This window comes from Brassica napus, chromosome C3, assembly GCF_020379485.1.
Source record: "Brassica napus cultivar Da-Ae chromosome C3, Da-Ae, whole genome shotgun sequence".
Taxonomy (NCBI): Eukaryota; Viridiplantae; Streptophyta; class Magnoliopsida; order Brassicales; family Brassicaceae; genus Brassica; species Brassica napus.
In genome coordinates, this window is record NC_063446.1 from 74,155,494 (window position 1) to 74,171,275 (window position 15,782).

The window sequence follows — 15,782 nt, forward strand, 5'->3', positions numbered from 1 at the left end:
AGAAATAGTTATAATATTTGGATTACAATATCAAGTAAGCAATGAAACAAAAAAAATAATATATGAATGTATTAGTATTCCTTTATTCGTATTACAAATACAATAATAGTCAAACAATAATATATAACGGGACCATAATTTTTAAATCCAACAATTATCAATTAGTTATGAATTTATAATGTTCTTACAAATTAAAGCGTCAAGATCTAGTACTTTTTTATAGCGATATACACATCTTTAAACAATTAATTGCCAAGTATTTCTTTCACACAATCAACCAAACAATTGGCATTTTTTTATCATAACGCCGAGATATGTTTCAAATGATTTTTCGAACTTGAATGATGACTAAGGAAGATGTTAATTTGTCAGTAGTTATCTGGACAATCAAACTGATTCTTCATCCCGAAAACCAAATCAAACATGAAACATCCATCACAACATAACTAAATCTTTTCAAGGATGATATATAGAAAGTTGTCTTCGTGATGATTATTTTGATGCTCAGGTTATACATCAGATCACGTGGTTGGTTACATAACATAATACTATTAACGTGAGGGAAGGAGATAATTTTATGTCGAGAGTTGATGATTAATTTTCGGTTTAGTATGAACTTTGTGAGCTTAGCATAAGGCAAAAGAAATGTTTTTCTGGAGGTGCATGAATATATACTAACTTCAACAGGCGAGATATGCGTACCAATGAAACACAGCTGGCCGTAAAAAAAAATTATTTCGTATTTTTGCATCAAAAGAGATGCATGTTAGATATGTATGTACGATAATATGTTTGCATATGCATTTCATAAATTTTTATGCAAGATTCAGACGAGAGTATTTTTCAAAAAAAAAAAAAAACGAATCGTTTTCTGGAATCACGAGACAGAAATAGTTACCTAATTATGATGAAACAATTATTGAGGTGGACTACCCTCCCTTATAATTGTTGCTTCTTCTTGGTCTAGGTTTCTCTTTACTGATTTGATGTGCCACATGATTGGTTATTTTTCGTAAGGGAAAGTTTGAACGCTAATCATATCAAAGTTACAATACACTCATATGAAAACACAAAGCGTGTACTTGTGATCACGCTCAATAATTGGTTGGTGACCATATACTGTTGGAAAATAATAGTTTTCACACACAAGGAAAAAAAAAAACTAAATGCTTACAGAAACCAGACAGAAGCACATCACAATCCTCTCTCAATAAAAACATAAACAGTAAAAAAAAGATCAAATATTACACCAAAAATGGTCAAATATTATGTAACATTGACATCAGAAAGAATAACTAAAAACCCGCTGTCCAATTATTGCTCCTAACAATCCACTTGAACTGCAACCACACACTCATATGAAAACACAAAGCGTGTACTTGTGATCACGCTCAATAATTGGTTGGTGACCATATACTGTTGGAAAATAATAGTTTTCACACACAAGGAAAAAAAAAAAACTAAATGCTTACAGAAACCAGGCAGAAGCACATCACAATCCTCTCTCAATAAAAACATAAACAGTAAAAAAAAGATCAAATATTACACCAAAAATGGTCAAATATTATGTAACATTGACATCAGAAAGAATAACTAAAAACCCGCTGTCCAATTATTGCTCCTAACAATCTACTTGAACTGCAACCACACACAAACCATGATACAAAGCTGATGAGATTTATTGGAGAAGAGTACGGGACGTCGCAGGCCACACACGCCGACCACCACTAGATCTGTAGAATGCAGAGCAAAGACCGGAGCACAAGCCGAAGCTTAAGCGACCCAGACGAGCTCAGATACCAACGCGCTGCCACCGGGGAACACGGAGAAGCGGACCGACGGATCCACCACCAAAGAAACCCCACGCGCTGCTACCACCGGAGAACACGACAGCAACACCTCAGACAAAGCAGAGAGGCACTGATGTTGCCAGAAACCGGCGAACCAGGAGCCCCAACTCCACACAACCCCTCGCTCACCAACCAGCCACCACGCCACGAGACCGATGAGGAGTAAGAAGGCGCTGCACGCGCCACCACACTCGGAGAAACGTACCTGAGACTCTGTAAAACTACCGGGAGAGACCTAGACAGAGGGAGGTTGAACACAGCAGTGGGAGAAGCCGTCCTCAAGCAACCACCAACGCCGTAAACCTAGATCTGCTTTCGGTCTTCCCAGATCTGAGAAGCAGGACGCTCTCCCTCAGCCGCAGAGCAACGGAGACAACAGAGGAGAGAAGAGTTGCAGAGACGGAACAGACAAACGAGATGAACGGCGAAGATCCGGCGGCCACCGGAAAATAGATCAGAAAAGCAACGGAAGGTCCGAGAGAGGTGAGAGCAAAAGATATTTTGGTACCGAGATCGGCTATGGTTTTGTCTCCTCCGGAGGGTTGTCCGGTACCGATCCGTTTTCTCTATACGGGTCACGGTTAGATGGATGTATACGGTCACCGTGGAATGCAAAGGAGGCGGTAATCTCCGGCGCAAATCGCTGAACGACGGCATCGTCGGTTCTTGGCTTCTCCTCGTACCGCCGATGGTCTCTTTTACCTCTCCTGCTTTGAGTTCGTGTTTGGATTCTTTGCTTGGAAGCGCTCTGCGTACCAGTTGGAAGCTGTAGGAACTGTAGCATTCAGGGTTTAAGGGCGCCCTTCTTTCGGTAGCTCGCGGCAACCACTCGACTACTCATCTAGCTCCCGGGTTGCTTGGTCCGAGCCCGTCCCGTTATTAATCCTGTTAATTGCTTGCATTGTGCTGTCCGTGCTTGGTTATTTGTTGTTGTCTGTAGTTGTTCTTGTGTTTTGTTTATGGTTTTTCTGGTACTAGTTATTCTGTGTAATGTCTATCAAAAATTGGTAATAATAATTAACATTTTACCAAAAAAAAAAAAAACTAAATATATAAATATATGTTCTCAGGCCCATTTTGTAGCCCATTACAAAATGGAACCAGTGAATGAAACAAGTCTCGGGTAAGAGAGTACGGGTGGTGAAGTGGTGTAGCTGAGAATGAAGTGTGTGTATATATATATATATAATACTTGTCTCTGTCACTCTCACTTCTTTTCTCTCCAAACCCTCACAGGAAAGATTCTCCTTTAAACAACAACGGGAGATATATGGCGTGTCAAAAACGCCGTTGTTTCGCCTGCGGAATACTCTTCGTACGGTTGGCCAAGCTTCTGCAACATAGGCCACAACTTGTCCTTCTGGTCATTCATGCAAGTGGCAATGATTTTCTTGATGGGTTCATAACAGAACTGGACAAACCCACGCTTGCAGGAGGAAGAACCACTGTTTTTGCTACTCCAACATTCTGGTGGCAGTGTCAAAGAAGTTCTCACCCCACAACCTCTCCATCATCTTGGTAAAAGTGATCAATCATACATTCACAAAACACACGAGAAATCAGACATTCACAGTCATAAGAACAAAGCTAAACAAGTCTACAATTCTTTGCCAATACTAGAACAAAATCTCACTCGAGACTTTCAGAAGTAACAAAGCTAAACAAGTCTACAACATCTAAGCAAGTAAATTTACAAACCCAGAAAAGAGTAAGACAAGATGATCAACGTAAGAAGAATCCTGCAGTATCTTAAGAGAAACGATCTTAAGTGTAACATCTAAGCAAGCAAGTGTACAACATGTCAACATAAATAACCCATCCGAGATCTAAATCCTAAATCCTGATTAGAAAAAATAAAAGGCTAAGGGTTATAAAATCTTAAACGGGCTGGGCTAACCCTTTACATATAAGCCCAAAGTCAACATACTATAGCTGTGTGGGTGTGAACGTTGAAGCTGCATATTCCCAGTGTTTCGATTCTTCTTCCCAAAACAAAACCAAACCTAATCTAATCGATCTCCTCTCTCTCGAACATTCTCAGAAAAAGACGAGAAGAACACAAGAACTTCTCTTCCTCCTCCTTTCCTTACGTAGGTAGGTACGTGTATATTCTCCCCCCCCCCCACCCACCATCTCCTCCTCTTTTTCGTTGCTCACAATTTAGACAAGTAGAATCTATTCTCGCAATCAATTTTTGCTCTGCTTGCTTTGAAATAGGAGAATCTTCAATCAGTGCTGTAATTCGTTTTCTTCAATCACCCAACCCAGATTTGAGAGTTATAGTTAATTTGTGGATTTCAAACTTGGTTTTTAAGTTTGTGTAGAGCTGCTTCCTACTTGCTTCTCACTTTCATTTTTTTTTTTTTTTTTTGTTGTTTCAGGAAGACAACAATGTCTGTTCTTATTGTGACAAGTCTTGGGGACATTGTCATCGATTTGCACTCCACTAAATGCCCTTTGACTTGCAAGAACTTCCTCAAGCTCTGCAAGTAACTACGTCTCTCTTTCTCTTTGACCATCTATCTCTTTAATATAATGGTATACTCACTATCTCTCTCTATTGGTTTGGTTAGGATCAAGTACTACAATGGGTGCCTCTTCCACACTGTTCAAAAGGATTTCACTGCCCAAACTGGTGATCCTACTGGTACTGGACTTGGCGGTGATTCCATCTACAAGTAAGCATCAACTAGGATTCTTCTTGTTTCCTCACTTTCTAAATACATCTGTCAACTTTATCCTAAATCATCTTGTGCATTTTCCCAGATTTCTGTATGGTGAGCAGGCTCGCTTTTTCCGAGATGAGATTCATCTTGATTTAAAACACTCCAAAACTGGCACTGTTTCTATGGCTAGTGCTGGAGAAAATCTCAATGCTTCCCAGGTATCCCCCTACTCATTTTTCCTTTGAGTGGATCCAATATTCTGTCCTCTTTTGACTTTGTCTGTTTCTTTGCAGTTTTATTTCACACTTCGTGATGATCTAGACTATCTTGATGGGAAACACACTGTAAGCACACTTTACAGTTGTTCCTAATCTGCCTTTGATTTCTTTTGTATGTTACTTACAATATATTCCTCTTTTTTTTCAGGTGTTTGGGGAGATTGCCGAGGGGCTTGACACGTTGACTAGGATAAACGAAGCTTATGTTGATGCCAAAAACAGACCTTATAAAAACATTAGAATCAAGCACACATATATACTTGAAGATCCCTTTGAAGATCCCACCCAATTGGCTGACATGATACCAGATGCTTCCCCGGAAGGAAACCCCAAGGAAGAGGTCGAAGTTGACGTGCGTCTTGAAGATGATTGGGTTCCATTGGATGAACAACTTGGTGCTGATGAACTGGAGGAGATTATCCGTGCGAAAGCTGCCCATTCTAGTGCTGTTGTACTTGAAAGTGTAAGTGTCCTCTTGTAGCTTTATTGATGTTGTTATACCAATAACGTTTTAATCCCTGATGATCATGTATTGCTATTGTAGATAGGAGATATCCCAGAGGCCGAGGTCAAGCCTCCTGAAAATGTGCTGTTTGTCTGCAAACTGAATCCTGTGACTGAGGTAGGTGCTTTATATATTAGAGTTAGCCAACAGCAAAACGCTTCTTTTTGTTTGTGACAATTTTGTTCTTTTTTCTGCCTTTGTCTCATGCAGGACGAGGATCTGCATACTATTTTCTCACGCTTTGGAACTGTCATATCGTGAGTGATATTTCCTTGATTCGTTTTGAAAACTCAACTGTTCTGTAGCTGTGTTATTTATCTTCATGTCTGAATATGGCAGGGCTGATGTAATCCGGGACTTCAAAACAGGTGACAGTTTGTGCTACGCTTTTATAGGTGAGTCCTGCTATATGGTTACTGTTGGATTCCTCTCTATATGTATGTATAAATGAGTGTTTACTGAGAGTTTTGTGTTTGTTATATAGAGTTTGAGGAGAAGGCGGCATGCGAACAAGCATATAATAAGGTAAATTTCGAGTGGATCACTAGTGTAAATTGTAGCAAGCTTAGGAACTGAAGATTGAAGTGGAATTATTTTGGAGGGGTCTTAAGTGATTGTTGTTGCTTTACAGATGGACAATGCTCTGATAGATGATAGAAGAATACATGTGGACTTCAGTCAGAGTGTGTCCAAACTTTGGTCACAGTTCCGGCAGAAAGACTCACAAAAGGGTAAAGGTAAGTCCTGTTCTTCTCTTCTACCTCTTTATTATGTGTATTTGAGACTCATGAGAGACATGGAAGGCTGATGATGATGTAAACTAACATGGGTAAAATGGTGTAACAGGGAATGGATGTTTCAAATGTGGGTCGACGGATCATGTAGCCAAGGACTGTGTGGGTGGTGGTAATCAGGCTTCAAAGTTCATCGTAAAAGATCAAAACAGACAGCACGGAGGAGGTGAAGGCTATGATATGGTGTTTGAGGGAGATATAGCTGAAAGGCCCAAGAGGGAGAAGAGTCATGACAAGGACAAGATTCGAAGGAGAAGTCCTGGTGGCTATGGTGAAGGCAAAAAACAAGACAGAGATGAAGGGAGAAGTCCTGGTGGCTATGATGAAGGCAAAAGACGAGACAAAGATGAAGGGAGAAGTGGTCGTGTCTATGGTGAAGGCAAAAGAAGAGATAGAGATGAAGGTGACACGGAGGACAAGGCAGCTAGTAAGTACGATGGTAGAAGAGATCATAGGGAAGATGTGAGAGAGAGGGACAGAAGGTATGATGATGGTGTGAGTAGGGAGAAGAAACACAGGGAAAGAAATGAAAGAGAGAGTAGGGAAGATGAAGAGAGAAGAAGAAGGAGACGCCATGAAGAGATGAGAGACGATCGTTGGAGTGACAAGGGGAGGAGAAGAGAGAGAAGGGATAGGTGAAAGGCAATGGGGCATCTTCTCATAAGCTAGCTTTGAATTCCATTGAAGTGAATGCTTTACAAAACTTTTGGCAGACATGTTTGGATCTTTCTTTCCTTTTTCTGATTGCTCTCGACTGTTTTGAGCAATTCGAACATACGCTTAAGAGACTACTATAGACTCTGCATTACATTCTCAGTCCTCACGAATGGGTTGCATATAGACAAAAATCTCAATATGTGGTCCGTTCTCCGGTTAGAGTAAACCTGTAAAGTTACCAATTTAAAATGGTTTACTAGAAAACCAACTAACAAATTACTAACAAGGAATGGTTTACTGCAACAAAACCAAGTAACTACTATCGAAGAAGAAACAAACCATCTCCGCCGTCGCGAAATGTCGAACAACATAGTGGTACTAGACAACGGCGGTGGCCTCATCAAAGCCGGCCAAGGCGGCGAGCGCGATCCCCTCGTCGTCATCCCGAACTGCCTCTTCAAACCTCTCTCCTCCAAGAAATTCATATTTCCTCCTCCTCTCTCCGACGCAGACGTCGACATCGACCTCACCTCCGCCGCCGTACGCCGCCCCATCGACCGAGGCTACCTCATAAACCCCGACCTGCAACGCGACATCTGGTCACACCTCTTCACATCTCTCCTCCGCATCACCCCCACCTCCTCCTCCCTCCTCCTCACCGAGCCGCCGCTCTCCATCCCTTCCGTCCAACGCGCCACCGACGAGCTCGTCTTCGAGGATTTCGGCTTCTCTTCCCTCTACGTCGCTAATCCTCAGTCACTCGTCCATCTCTACGAGGCTAGTCGCCAGCCAGGCTCCATCCTCTCGCGGACTCAGTGTAGCCTCGTCGTGGATTGTGGCTTCTCCTTCACTCACGCCGTCCCCGTCCTCCACAACTTCACGCTCAACTACGCCGTCAAGAGGATCGATCTCGGAGGCAAAGCTTTCACTAATTACTTGAAGGAATTGGTGTCTTATCGATCCATAAATGTGATGGATCAAACTTTCTTGATGGATGATGCTAAAGAGAAGCTCTGCTTCGTCTCTCTTGACCTCCACCGTGATCTCAACCTTGCTCGGTTCTCTCTCTCTCTCTCTCTCTATCTTTTTTCTTTCTTTCTATGTTCTTCAATCTTCATCAGTCATTTTATGTATAGAGATTGTAAACAGGGAGCGGCGTACTGGGAACGTGATAAAGTCTACGTATGTTCTTCCTGATGGTGTCACACATACCAAAGGTTATCTCAAAGATCCTCAATCTGCCAACAACTTCCTTACTTTAGGGTTATCAGATGAAGGACCTAACAGTGTCATGGATAAGGTTGACGGTGAGAAGAAGAAGGCTGACATGAACAAAAACGTAAAAAAGAAAAATTCCTCATTCTCTTCTCTCTGTGTAGAGATTTTTGTTCTGAAGCTTGTATGGTTGGTTTGCATGCAGGAGATTGACTTGACAAATGAGCGTTTTCTTGTACCTGAGACTTTATTCCACCCTGCAGATCTAGGTTTGTTCTCCCACTCAACACAAAGAAAGTCTTGTTAATTATATAGGAGATGGAGGTTTGTCGGGAGAGATAGATGTTGATGCTACTCTACTTTGGACAGGGATGAATCAGGCGGGACTTGCAGAGTGCATTGTCCGAGCTGTTAGCTCATGCCATTCTTACTTGCAACCTGTTTTGTACCAAAGGTAATGAGTTTTTTGACTTTGAATTAATGAGCTGTGGTGTCTGATGTTTGTTGCTTTTTTGTGGCAGCATCATCTTAACCGGTGGAAGCACTTTATTTCCTCAACTTAAGGAGAGGCTGTAAGTTTTAATTTTTTTTATACGATGAATTATTTATCAGTGGTGTGGTGTGCAATACGATTTTATTAATGCAGTGAAAGAGAGCTTCGACCACTTGTCCCAGACCACTTTGATGTCAAGATAACAACTCAGGAGGAGTAAATAAACTCAAACAATCCTTTCCTATTAACCAACACCAACACCAACTCTTCTCTTATAATTTGCAAACTATTTTTGTTTTTATTTATGGTTGCAGCCCCATACTAGGTGTATGGAGAGGGGGTTCACTTTTGGCTTCGAGCCCAGATTTTGAGTCTATGTGTGTCACCAAGGCTGAATACGAAGAACTTGGATCAGCTCGATGTCGGAGAAGATTCTTTCACTGAAGACAAACCAAAAAACATAGTGGAATAGTTTTCAAATTGAGTTGCTTGTATCATCTCCTCTCACATGTCTAATTTATTTAGTATCGTATTGCAATGAATGTTGCCGTGAGAAACATAATGATGAAGTAACGACCAAACAGCCAGAGCAATTTCTCTAGTCAGTTTTACACAGCACAGCCAAGGTTCAGGGTACAACATATACAAACGTTGTAGGTTATCTTTATCTGAATACCAAAACCTGTTTGTTAATCAACATTATAATAACACAAGCGAGTCAGACTTTCAGAGTTTGACAATGAAAAAACTTGAAAAGCCAATCAAAACATTCTAAATTTACACATGATTTATAAACTCTCTGAATCTGCCTTCTTCAGAGCCTAATGACCAAGTCTAACAAAAAGATGAACAACAAGAAAGGCAGAAATTTCTATATATACTCTTTCACTAATCTTCTGCTCTCTGTCATCTCCTTTCCTCTTGCCAGCTCAACACCCCTCAGCCATGTCTGCACTACCATTCAGTATCTATGAGCCCACCTATGCTACATGCCTTCATCTTCTCTAAATGTGCTAGTAAATTTACAGAGATGTTGTATTACCTTTTTGACCCTTTTTTTCTAATTACTGATCGGTTCTAAATCAAAGTAGTGAAAACAAAAGAAAACATCAATTGTACAGAAAGTTTTATAGGGTTGTATATTGAAACAGCATTGACCAAAAGAACAAGGAAATATTTCATTTGATAATGGTCCTCTTGTATACTGTGACATCACATCTAGACTTATACATGTGTTTTCTTAACGAAAATGTATAACATCACATCACTACTTCACAGGACATGAACAGTCTGCTGCTATCTTATGGCTGGCTTTTCTCTTTTCACAGCTCTTGTGTGCAACAACAACAATATCAGGGTAGTGAAGGAAAGAAAGAAACCATCCACGTCCCTATGATCTACACCTTTTTTTATCACTTCACAGGACGCACACCGACGGTTCTAACACGGAATCTGTACTGAGGCTGATCCTCCTCGTCACTGTCTTCATCGCTGTCATCATCTTCGCTGGAGTCGTGGTTTTGAACTGTATTCCAACGGGCATAATCGAGTGTGGAATGACCCTTGGGCTTAGGGATGGCTTGCCATGCATTGGAGAATGACCCATCGTCCTTGCTCTTGTCTTCTCTAACCTCAGGTGTTTTAGGTGCAAAGACTTCTTCCCCCTTGTTTCTTACATGTCTTGTGATGGAAACTAATGACTCAAACCTCTTATCTAATATCTCATCTTTCCTAGTTGACTGTTCAGCTGTGTCTTCTTGTTCTTCATCGTCTTCCAACTCTGCTTCAGATTCAGGAATTGGAGCAAGGGACTTTCCTTACCAAGGAAAAAAAAAGACATGATCAATAAAGCCACAAACAGGACAGAGGAAAGCAAGAGAAGAAAGGGAGGGGATAGCATACCAACTGCGTCCTCAAGCGAGACTCGAGGTTTTGGTAAACATCAGAATCAGGGTTCAAGTCCAAGAGCCTGGTGACATCAAAAAGAGCAGAATGGTAATCTTTAAGAGTGACTAAAGTCTGGGCCCTGAGCATCAAAGCACCGCTGTGTTTCTGATCAAGCTCCAGCACCCACGTGCATTCTTCTGCTGCCTGAACAATAATTCCACACAACTATTAATTTCTCAATCGAATCTAACTAAACTCATGGATTCTCTTTTGATTGATTGATTGATCCAAAACCTGTTTGAAATCGTGCAATTTCAAATAACAGGCGGCGCGGTTGCTGTGAAGAGCGATCTTCTGGGACTTGGACTTAGCCGCCGAGAGAGCCTCGGTGTAGAAGAGAAGAGCCTCCCTGTACTTGCCCTCCCTGTAGAGCTGGTGCCCCTTCTCCACCTTCCCTGACGCCGCCGATGCCATCCCAATCAGAGCTTAGATTTGATCCAAAATCAACCCCAAATTCCAGAAAGAAGAGAGAGGAATAATAATAGCGAGTGAAGAAGCATAAGCTGGATATGAATCAGCTTTCTATACAAATCGTATGATTCTAGAGAATTAGGGCATTTTTTTATTTATTTATTGATGAACTCATTTTTGATTAAAAAAATGTTAAACTGAAGATCCCGCGCATCTGGCACTATTGTTGGGTTGGTGGGTGTTATATGGCCCATTTAACAGTCAACTCAGGCCCAACCTTACCTTTTATACTGCTGATAAATTGATAAAACCACGCATTCATATTAGTGTCAATGGACCAAATCGTTTTCGGACCAAACACACAAAATTCCCCGTAGCAGAGTTTTACTAAGAAACACAGCAAAAAAAGAAACATTTTTAGCTCAAAAAACAATAGAATACATAAGAGTTTGTTGTTAAGTTGCACCATCCCAATCCCTATTCCTCACTCTTGGACTTCTTCTTCTTCGATTTCTTCTTGCTCTGACCACCATCTTCAGTCTCCTCATCTCCTCCAGCAGACTTGCTCTTCTTTTTCTTCTTCTCTGATTTCTCATTCTCCTCTTCTGTCTCCATCTTCCTCTTCTCTTTCTTCTTCTTTTTCTCCGACTTCTCCTCATCCACTGCCGCCTCCTCTTCTTCTTCACCCTTTGCCTTCTTCTTCTTGCTCTTCTTTCCTGAGGCATCCTTCCCTTCCTCATCTATAAGGATGGCACACGGATCAAACACACACTCCACCACCAAAACACTACTCTTTGCACAAATCTTATTTCAAGATTATACCTTTGTTTTGCAGATTCTCTATCACCTCCTTCATCACATCCACGTTCTTACGCGGAGCAACACCCTTGTCATAAAAGTCCAGCCTTTCCTCTACTTGTTCCCTAAGCTTCTCACCAAATGCTGTTGTTGCACCATCTGCATCAGGACAACAACAACATCAATCAGGTTACAACATTTCTCAAAATATTAAAGAGCTCGAGTTTCTGATTCTTACCAGCGAAACAATCAATACGGGAGGCTATAGAGCACTTGTTTGCAAGATAACGAGCGATACGTCCCTTGTTCTTGGCAGATGCTCGGCCAATGAAGGACGAATGGAAGATCAACCCATACTTGGGTGTGTTTCCACGTGTTTTAAGAGCCCTGAGACACCACCACAGGCGGTTCAAATGTTATACAATAAACTTATATATAATAGATAAAAGATCCCCTCCTCTATGAAGATATCGCACCTGAAAAGCGCCTTCTCGGCTCCAAGGATCTGGAGGGTGGAAGATGGGCATTTAGCAAGGTTAGTGAGACTTCCAGCATGTGAAATCAGACGGGCAGCGACCATTTCTCCAATCAAAGCCGCCAGATTAGGGGCAATGTCGCTCATCTTAGAAACAAGGTAATCGTAGAGCTTCTTCCTGTAGTCAGCGAGGTCCATAACTTTCTGAGCAAAGGTCTGTACGTTGATCAAGTCAAGCGGTGATAAATCCTGGCCTGTGCACAGGGATGAAAATAAAAAAGGTCTTAGAACAATCGAGACATTACAAACACAAATGAATCCAGTAGAGCTTAGGTCACTTACCCATGGATGCTTTCCCAGCTTCGACGACCTCCTTTGCTTTATCCTCATCCCCCAAGACTTCAGTAAGCATGGGGATGTGGTCTTCTGTCAGCTTTGACTTGTCATCAATCATCTTTGAAACACGGGCGTAAAGATAATTGTCATTTACTATCTTCACTAGCTCGGGGAAGTGCCACGAGTACCATTCCCTGTAACAACAACATTACAAACAGTGTTCATCTACCAATATTTACTCAAGTTGAAAACACACATAAAAGGTTGAATGGAAACAAACCTGACTCTCATGGCAAAGGAGTTGATATCCTTATCAAGGGTGTCAAGGAGGAAAATGGCCTGAATAACCATGTTATCCACTCGGTTAACATTGAACTTGACCTTGGCTCTGCTGTAGCTGTGAGCTAACCCAAGTTGAGATTTTTCCAGATCGCCAGGCTACATTCAATAAATAAAAACACAGATTCATCCATTAGTACACACAAGGCAAACAAGGTATATAAAACAAAGAGGAAGAAAAAAAAAAAGAGTAGACACCTTGAGGTCCTTGATGAACCTGTCAAAATGGAGACGCACACCACGGAGAAGCTCAAGAACGAACTCATTGCTCTGGCAGGGGATTTTGGTGGCTTCCAAAATGTGGGAACCGAGTTTAGGCTCAGAGGTTCCTAAGCTGAACTTGGGTTTCTTGCCTTCCTTGACTTTAGGAAGATTCAACTCCAGGAAACTTCTAAGCTCATCAGTCATAACACCTGCCACCCAAAAATAATTTCATCCAAAGAGACAAAGCTCAACACTAATCAACCATTAAAAATTGAAGCTTTTCCTAGGACAAAGTTCAACATCAACAGCAAGCAGAGTATCCTATGCAAAAAAGTCAAGGCAGAGTGGTGGTTCGAGTTCACACAAACACCACAACAACGTGACAATAAATTGAATATATGATATACCTTCAGAGACGGCGTTAACTTGGTTGAGGGCATCGAGCGCAGACTCAAAGGGGTGAAACGCTGTGAGCTGGACAACACGGCCAAAGCGACTTAGGTCGGAGACTGAGCTACGGACGGCCTCAGTGTTCTGTCCAATCTCATCAAGACCGTGCGCCTCGAAGAGGCCATACCCAGAAGAAGACTCGTAGAGAAGATACATAGCCATTCTTTGTTTTGGTTGTTTGAGGAGAGGAGAGAGAGGCTAAAACCCTAAACCTATATCTGAATCAAACACGGAACTCAACTAGGGTTTCACCGCTTTTAATACCATCGGCACTGCTTTGAACATGGGCTACTTAATAAATGGGCTCGGCCCATGCAATTACCTCCCGAATTCAACGTAGGCCTATTTAATGGCGTGGAAGTTTATTTAGCTTATAGAGGCCCATCATCACGAGAAGCTGGGAGCTCAGACCACAGGTGCTTAGGCCATTGCTTAGGGTTAATTTTAAATTAAAAAAAAAAAAATAAGAAAGGAGAAGACACGGCGTTTAATTAAACCCGTGAAACAATGCCGCTTAGTGTTTCACCGCTTAGTGTGCACGTGTCAAGACATGGGAGGGGGAGCTTCGGTTACGCGTGAAACAAATCAAACTTGGTTCTCTCTCTCTCTCTCTCTCTCTCTCTCTCTCTCTCTCTCTCTCTCTCTCTCTCTCTCTCTCTCTCTCTCTCTCTCTCTCTCTCTCTCTCTCTCGCGAATCCTCTCTCCCGAAAGGCGATTCGATGGTGGTTCCGCGTCGACGATCTCGATGGTGGTTCTCCTCGACGGGGACGGACCTCTCGCGACGCTGGCTCTCCTCAAATCGAAAGGTAAGCGTTTCTTGTGTTCTTCGATTTTGCATGTGTTTAGATTATGAATCTTATTGTTCTGATCGGCTGTTTTGTGTTTGTTATTTGTTGGTTAGGTGTATTGGTGGTGACGGAGCTCTCTCTCGGTGGAGACGAAGCCTTTCTTCTTTCTCGTTGATTCGGTGTATCGGTGGCGACGGAGCTCTCCTCGACGGCGACAGAGCTCTCCTCGATGGCGACGTAGGTGGCGTTCAGCGAAGGTAAAGCTTCTGTTTCAAGTTCATAAAATTTTGTAAATTTTGATTTGTTTGATGCGGTTTGTCCTGTATTGAGATGGTTTCATCAAATATGATTGGTTTGCAAGTTTGTTTCAATCAATATGGATGGAAGAAAATAGATTTGTTTGTATGTTTGTTTCAACTTGGATTTGTTTCAATTAAGATGGAAGGATCAAATTTGATGTTCTTTCTTCGATAAAATCGTTTTGATATGTTCTGACTTAGTAATTTGGTTGCAAGTTTGTTTCAATTAAGATGGGTGGATCAAATTCCTTTTTGATTAGTTTCTGTGTGTTTCAGATATGAAGCAATGTTTATTTCTATGAGTTTTGGCTTTTTTTTTTTGATTACTTTCTGTGTGTTTGTGTCTTAACATGCGGAGTACATTTGGTCGAGGGTACAAGACGAAGGAAGCTCAAAGCAGAGGAGTACATTTGGTCTTCGCAATACATGTAAATGTCTTCTTCTAATGAACTGCTTGAAAGCTTTACGGTTGAGTTAGATAGTTAATGTTTTTACTTAGTGAACTAGATTATGGTTGGAGAATAAATAGAAGTGATGGTTAGCTAGAAACCGAGATTCTTGTCTTGCTTTAACTCTGTAATTAATATGGTTGTGTGATAAATAGAAGTGATGGTTAGTTAGAATATTGGTTGTGTGAGTGATGAATGCGCTTATCTTTATCTCCTCTATTAAAATGAATGCGTTTAACTTCATCTCTTCCATCTATCAAACTCGCATTCCATCTCTCTTATCTTCCATCTCTCTTTTCTATTACGTAAGGCATATTCTTGAATTTAAATTTTGTTGATCTTCTTTAAAGTCAACAAGATAGTGGCATAGGTTTAGAATCTTCTCCCATTCTTTTATTTGGCACGCAAGCCACAGAAGATTCAAATCTCGAGCAAGAAGCAACGTAAAGAACGGAGGTCTTGGTCGCAAACAGATGATGAGGTTCTCATCAGCTCTTGGTTAAACACCAGCAATGTTTTATATAATAAATAGATTTAATCTTATATAAAACAATGTTTAATAATTTTTTTTAAGCACCCCAAAATAAGCAACTTGCATTGGAGGTCAAAAAATTAGAAGTATTTTAAAAAGGTACTTAACACATATTTAATGCTAAAAAAATGTTTAATCACCCCAATAGAGTTGTTAGGGATAATGTTGCTCTCACAAATCACAACAACGTGTTCTTCTTTTAATGGAACGATCACAAATTCACAATTCACATGTCGTTGACAACACTTGTGTTGTGTCTGTACTCTGTAGCGGAAGCTCACAAAATTGTCTGACAA

At 41.2% G+C, this 15,782-nt stretch overlaps 4 protein-coding genes across 6 annotated transcripts; 2 read left to right on the forward strand and 2 right to left on the reverse strand.

Moving 5' to 3' along the window:
• The first annotated feature begins 3,755 nt into the window (after positions 1-3,755).
• LOC106429083 (peptidyl-prolyl cis-trans isomerase CYP59-like) lies at positions 3,756-6,949 on the forward strand. Of its 3 annotated transcripts, none has more exons than XM_013869826.3 (12): positions 3,756-3,948; positions 4,232-4,339; positions 4,424-4,528; positions 4,617-4,734; positions 4,810-4,860; positions 4,943-5,257; positions 5,339-5,416; positions 5,510-5,556; positions 5,639-5,694; positions 5,784-5,824; positions 5,931-6,036; positions 6,146-6,949. In XM_013869826.3, the coding sequence occupies exons 2-12, from the start codon at positions 4,242-4,244 to the stop codon at positions 6,730-6,732; spliced, it is 1,602 nt and encodes a 533-aa protein (XP_013725280.2). In that variant the 5' UTR covers positions 3,756-3,948; positions 4,232-4,241; the 3' UTR covers positions 6,733-6,949. The 3 variants fall into 3 exon arrangements, with proteins under 3 accessions (XP_013725280.2, XP_013725281.2, XP_022555994.2); XM_013869827.3 differs by having other exon boundaries at positions 3,792-3,944; XM_022700273.2 differs by lacking the exon at positions 3,756-3,948 and adding an exon at positions 4,069-4,087.
• Positions 6,950-7,078: 129 nt separating this feature from the next.
• LOC106429084 (actin-related protein 6-like) lies at positions 7,079-9,059 on the forward strand. The gene is made up of 7 exons (XM_013869828.3): positions 7,079-7,808; positions 7,900-8,089; positions 8,171-8,234; positions 8,335-8,419; positions 8,487-8,537; positions 8,612-8,674; positions 8,773-9,059. The coding sequence occupies exons 1-7, from the start codon at positions 7,108-7,110 to the stop codon at positions 8,900-8,902; spliced, it is 1,284 nt and encodes a 427-aa protein (XP_013725282.2). The 5' UTR covers positions 7,079-7,107; the 3' UTR covers positions 8,903-9,059.
• A 552-nt stretch (positions 9,060-9,611) lies between these two features.
• On the reverse strand, positions 9,612-11,000 carry LOC106429073 (protein unc-45 homolog A). The gene is made up of 3 exons (XM_013869814.3): positions 10,640-11,000; positions 10,361-10,549; positions 9,612-10,269 (listed from the first exon to the last, which is right to left on the reverse strand). Exons 1-3 carry the CDS (start codon positions 10,817-10,819, stop codon positions 9,871-9,873), a joined length of 768 nt encoding a protein of 255 aa, XP_013725268.2. The 5' UTR covers positions 10,820-11,000; the 3' UTR covers positions 9,612-9,870.
• A 117-nt stretch (positions 11,001-11,117) lies between these two features.
• LOC106429072 (nucleolar protein 56-like) lies at positions 11,118-13,657 on the reverse strand. Its single transcript, XM_013869813.3, has 8 exons — positions 13,376-13,657; positions 12,963-13,177; positions 12,706-12,863; positions 12,432-12,619; positions 12,091-12,343; positions 11,853-12,001; positions 11,639-11,773; positions 11,118-11,556 (listed from the first exon to the last, which is right to left on the reverse strand). Exons 1-8 carry the CDS (start codon positions 13,578-13,580, stop codon positions 11,294-11,296), a joined length of 1,566 nt encoding a protein of 521 aa, XP_013725267.2. The 5' UTR covers positions 13,581-13,657; the 3' UTR covers positions 11,118-11,293.
• Positions 13,658-15,782: the final 2,125 nt, after the last annotated feature.